The sequence below is a fragment of the Triticum aestivum genome, chromosome 3D, assembly GCF_018294505.1.
Source record: "Triticum aestivum cultivar Chinese Spring chromosome 3D, IWGSC CS RefSeq v2.1, whole genome shotgun sequence".
In the NCBI taxonomy this organism is placed as follows: Eukaryota; Viridiplantae; Streptophyta; class Magnoliopsida; order Poales; family Poaceae; genus Triticum; species Triticum aestivum.
Window position 1 is genome coordinate 555896426 of NC_057802.1, and position 4434 is coordinate 555900859.

The 4434-nt window shown below is 43.8% G+C and overlaps 1 protein-coding gene across 1 annotated transcript; it reads right to left on the minus strand.

Moving 5' to 3' along the window:
• Positions 1–2333: 2333 nt before the first annotated feature.
• Positions 2334–4124, minus strand: LOC123075399 (esterase PIR7B). The gene is made up of 3 exons (XM_044498011.1): positions 3718–4124; positions 2852–2992; positions 2334–2729 (listed from the first exon to the last, which is right to left on the minus strand). The coding sequence occupies exons 1-3, from the start codon at positions 4111–4113 to the stop codon at positions 2436–2438; spliced, it is 831 nt and encodes a 276-aa protein (XP_044353946.1). The 5' UTR covers positions 4114–4124; the 3' UTR covers positions 2334–2435.
• Positions 4125–4434: the final 310 nt, after the last annotated feature.

Here is a 4434-nt window from a genome sequence, read left to right on the forward strand (position 1 = left end):
ATTGTTTTAAAAAACAATAATTATTTAGTAACACTAATATTTCTTGAATAAGTAGTTTGACCATAGTTTGACCACAGTTTGACCAGATTTTGACCATAGTTTGACCAGATTTGACCAAAATTCAAAAAAAGAAATAATTATTTAGTAACACTAATATTTCTTGAATAATTAGTTTGACCATTGTTTGACCATAGTTTGACCATAGTTTGAACAGATTTGACCAAAATTCAAAAAACTGAAATAATTATTTAGTAACACTAATATTCTTGAATAATTATTTGGTAACACTAATACTTCTTGAAATAAGTAGTTTGACCAGATTTAACAAAAATTAAAAAAAAACTGAAATTTGAGCATAACTTTTTTTTCTTTTAGAATTTGAGGATTCTAAAAATTTGCAAACAGGCCGTAGGCTGTCAAAATCGGATGCGAATTTTCGTGCTGAACATTTTGATATATTATACATTTTTTTCTGACATCGTATGCAAAAGTTATAGCCGTTTTACATTTTCCCTACACCTTTTGCAAAACATGTCCAAATTTAAGTTTTTAAATTTTCCTAACTAGTACATGTAGTAACATAACTACATCTGGAAGGATTGAAAATGAGCCCATGAACCGGTACTAATGCCTCAAACCCCATTAGTATCGGTTGGTGGCTCGAACCGGGACTAAAGGTCTAACCTTTAGTACCGGTTGGTGCCACGAACCGGTACTAATGAGCATCGCACCCTTTAATCCCGGTTCGTGGCACCAACCGGGACTAAAGGTCCCATTTGAACCGGGACTAATGCCTTAGCCGCACGAACCGGGACCAATGCTCACATTAGTCCCGGTTCGTGACTGAACCGGGACCAATGCTCACATTAGTCCCGGTTTGTGACTGAACCGGGACTAATGTGAATATTGCCCTGTGACAAAGCCCTGTTTTCTACTAGTGCAACGCACGGGCATTCTACTAGTGTTGGTAAGGCGCAACAATACCAATTAATATTCTTCATGCCTTTTACTTTTTTAATGTCGTGTAATTTTTAAAAATTGTTCATGCATTTTAATTTATTTCGTGAAGTTTTAAGAAAATGTTACACGTATTAAAATAATATTCATACAATTTTAAAAAAATCACCCTTTTCTAAAAGAAAAAACTCATGTAATTCTAAAAAATGTCACGTGCTTATTTTTTCATTAATTTAGATAATACCCATTCTGTTTTAATAAGTACATGTGATTTTAGAAAATGTTTATGTATTATAAAAATAATGTTGATGCATTTTGAAAAACAAATATACAATTTAAAATTGAGTGAGCGTCCGAGGGATGGTGTATGAACGGCCAACTCATCGAGATTAGTTGTAAAAACAACTGGACATTCACTTGTGAGGGCGTGCTTCAGTGGCAAGTGTGAGTGGGTTTAGGTTGGCGGTGGAGAGATCGTCACCTTGAGATTGGACACAATACCATCAGGTGGACACCGTGATCATGGTTTATCAAGGCGGGAATAAGGATAAGCAATAATACAGACGATACATTATGATGAAATAGATAACATGGACTGGACCTGTACAGGGGTCTAGAGTCGTGTTTATTGTGCTGGAGACGATTTTTCTCCCGTTGCAACACACGGGCATGTTTGCTAATATATATAGAGAGAGGGTGGATATATTGTACTAACACCCTTAAGATCTTATTCTACTAACAAAATCTTATTTTACTAACTCTTCGGCATTGCAAAAACCCATCAGTCCGAACCTACCCCTCAAACCCGACCGAACTGCACAAACAAAATAGAACTCCTAGCCCCACCACCCAACACACGACCCCCCCCCCCCCCCACCCCAATCCCCACCAACCCCTCAATATTCTCCGCCTTCCCCCTATAGAGATCCCCCGAGCCGCCCATTCTTTCTCCCGCCTTCTTCCTCCCCACGTCGTGCCCACGCACAACCATGCGACACCGGAGCCCCGCACCACCATGCGCCGCTCGAGGCCCGCACCACCTCGTGCCGCCGGAGCCCCGTACCACCACGTGTCACCGAAGCCTCGCCTCACCACGCGCCAGGACTCCACCACCCACAGTCGGGGGGCCCTTAGTCACCGCGGTGCTCACCCAACCTCCCCCCGCCACCCGCCACCTCCCAAGCTCCGCGACCCCGTTGCTGCTCCCCACGGCACACCCAACCACGGAACCACCTCCCATGGTGTCGGCAGCCTGCATCCATCTCATCCCTGCAAGACTCGCCTCTCCATGGTCTGTTAGCGCGGTCGTTGGATTTCGTCCAGCTCGCGTGAGCCTGCAACTCCTAGGCGAGCCCAACGAACCACATCTCTAGAGATTTATATCATAGACCCATCAAATTTATATCATACATACATCTCTAGAGATTTACACACATGATACATGAATTTATTTCAAATAAAGTCATTTTTGTTCCAATTTAGTAAATATTTAAGCTATTCGCTATCTTGACTAGGACATCACATAGCTCCTTGGGCTTGGAGATCATGATGGCGTGGTCAGCTCCTGCGATCTCCTCGACTTCCGTGCCAGGGCTCAGAACCACCATCCAGCGTTGCATCTCCTCGGTGCTGGAGACATCCGCCTTGGCAACCACGTATAGCTTCTTCACCGACCCATAGTTGCCTTTGGTGAGCAGCCCTGCGTCCTTCATCACTGGATCATACACGAACTGGTTTCCAGGCCTCACCAACATTTGTGCGAGGGCCAAATCCTGCAACAACATTGTTGAAATGAATCGCATTATGTGCCAATGCAATACTCGGTTGTTCTGAAGTGGGTAAGGAGGTTAGTATATTATAGGAGATCAAGAGGATGTTATGTTGTGCTATGCACCTCAGGTGGACTTTGTTGGTAACCCTTGTGAGCTAAGAAGTTTGGCCCCATTATGATTGCAACGCCTACACCCTGGTTGTTGTTGATTGCCAGCATCTCGCAGTCCATGAGTAGTCCTTCCGATGATGTTCTTCTGATGAACTAATCACATCCCATCACAAGATAAGATAGAAAGTAGCATTAATATTGGAATTATTAGAGTCGGAGACCACGGTTTATAATGTACTCCCTTCCAATCAAAGATTAATAAATTTCCTACGAGTAGTAGAGTACCGTTTTGTATATTATTATTGGATAATTAAAAATCATGCATAGCTATTCATTTTGGAAGATATATTCATCATGTTGTAATTTTATCGAGTACTATACAATTATATATGTTTCTACAAGAACTAGTTGTGAAAGTTACATATTCAAAGCATATAATATATGAGTTTTGCTACATCTACGTAATAAGTCTTACGAAACTTACGTAGAAGCTTATGTGGCCAGATTTGGTTGGAAGTAAAAACAGCCCCGGCCCACCTCGTGAAAAATCAGGGGGGGCTGATCAGTTTATAGGAAGGAAGGTTACGTAACATTAAGTAAGAGCCTACGTAGGTGCAGCATTTTTGATAAAATATTGAGCTCCCTTGTGTCCGAATTAATTGAAGTAACTTATATAATGTTGACATGGCCTCTATCCAATGTTAGATATTGTATAGATGTTCCGTCAATTAATTCGGATTAGAGGAAGTATATTATACGACTGAGACGAGATGTGATGTGATAAGTCTTCTCTATTTTTTCGCATATACACGGCAGTGAAATACAGAGTGAAACTTTGAGTCAACGGAGAATAAGAAACCCTTGAACAATTGACATACCTCCTCGGTTGTGACGCCCATGTGCTTGCCAACGCACGGCATCGCGGCTGCCACGAACACGGCCGTGGCGACCTTGCCGGGGAACCTCTCCATTGTTAGCGCGATGCTGAGGCCGCCGTGGCTGTGCCCGACCAGGACCAGCCTCTCGCTGCCACCTTCAGGAGCCGCGGCCACCGCGTCGAGCAGCGGCCGAGAGTACTCTTCGAACGAGTGCACCTCGTCGATGCGCGCTGGGTGGGCGCCGGACGCGGCGAGGTCAACCGCCGTGACGCGGTGCCCCGCGGCCTCGAGCGCCACGATCACCTTGTACCAGCACCACGCCCCGTGGCAGAGGCCGTGAACCAGGATGAAATGGTTCCTCACGCTGTTGCTCTTGCTGCTCTGAGTGCTCTCCATTTCTTGTGTAAAATTTGTTTGGTTTTGTGTTGGATGTCTGTTGCCGCGCGCATGGCCTGATATTTATAACGCAAATTGGTCTTTGCCGATAGCTTGTAACTATCAGCTGACATAATTTGTCTGGTGAGGTTAATTTGACGCGTAGTGTCTCTATCAGCTTCTGGTGAAGTTTTTGGACGTTCGTACAGCGGGTTTCAAGGAAACAATAATATATCCAGGATCGAGTAGTAAATTGCATCGGATTCGCTTGACCAGCAAGATAGCTAGTAGACAAGCCACGAGCGTTTGATTGATGGTGACGCAAGGCAGAGACACACTTAA

Excerpts from the sequence above, each read along its gene's own strand:
- LOC123075399 (XM_044498011.1), bottom strand. The coding sequence starts at position 4,113 with ATGGAGAGCACTCAGAGCAGCAAGAGCAACAGCGTGAGGAACCATTTC. Across the intron at positions 2,993-3,717 it reads TGGGCGTCACAACCGAGGAG|TTCATCAGAAGAACATCATC; the intron begins GTATGTCAATTG and ends GGATGTGATTAG. Across the intron at positions 2,730-2,851 it reads ACCAACAAAGTCCACCTGAG|GATTTGGCCCTCGCACAAAT; the intron begins GTGCATAGCACA and ends ATGTTGTTGCAG.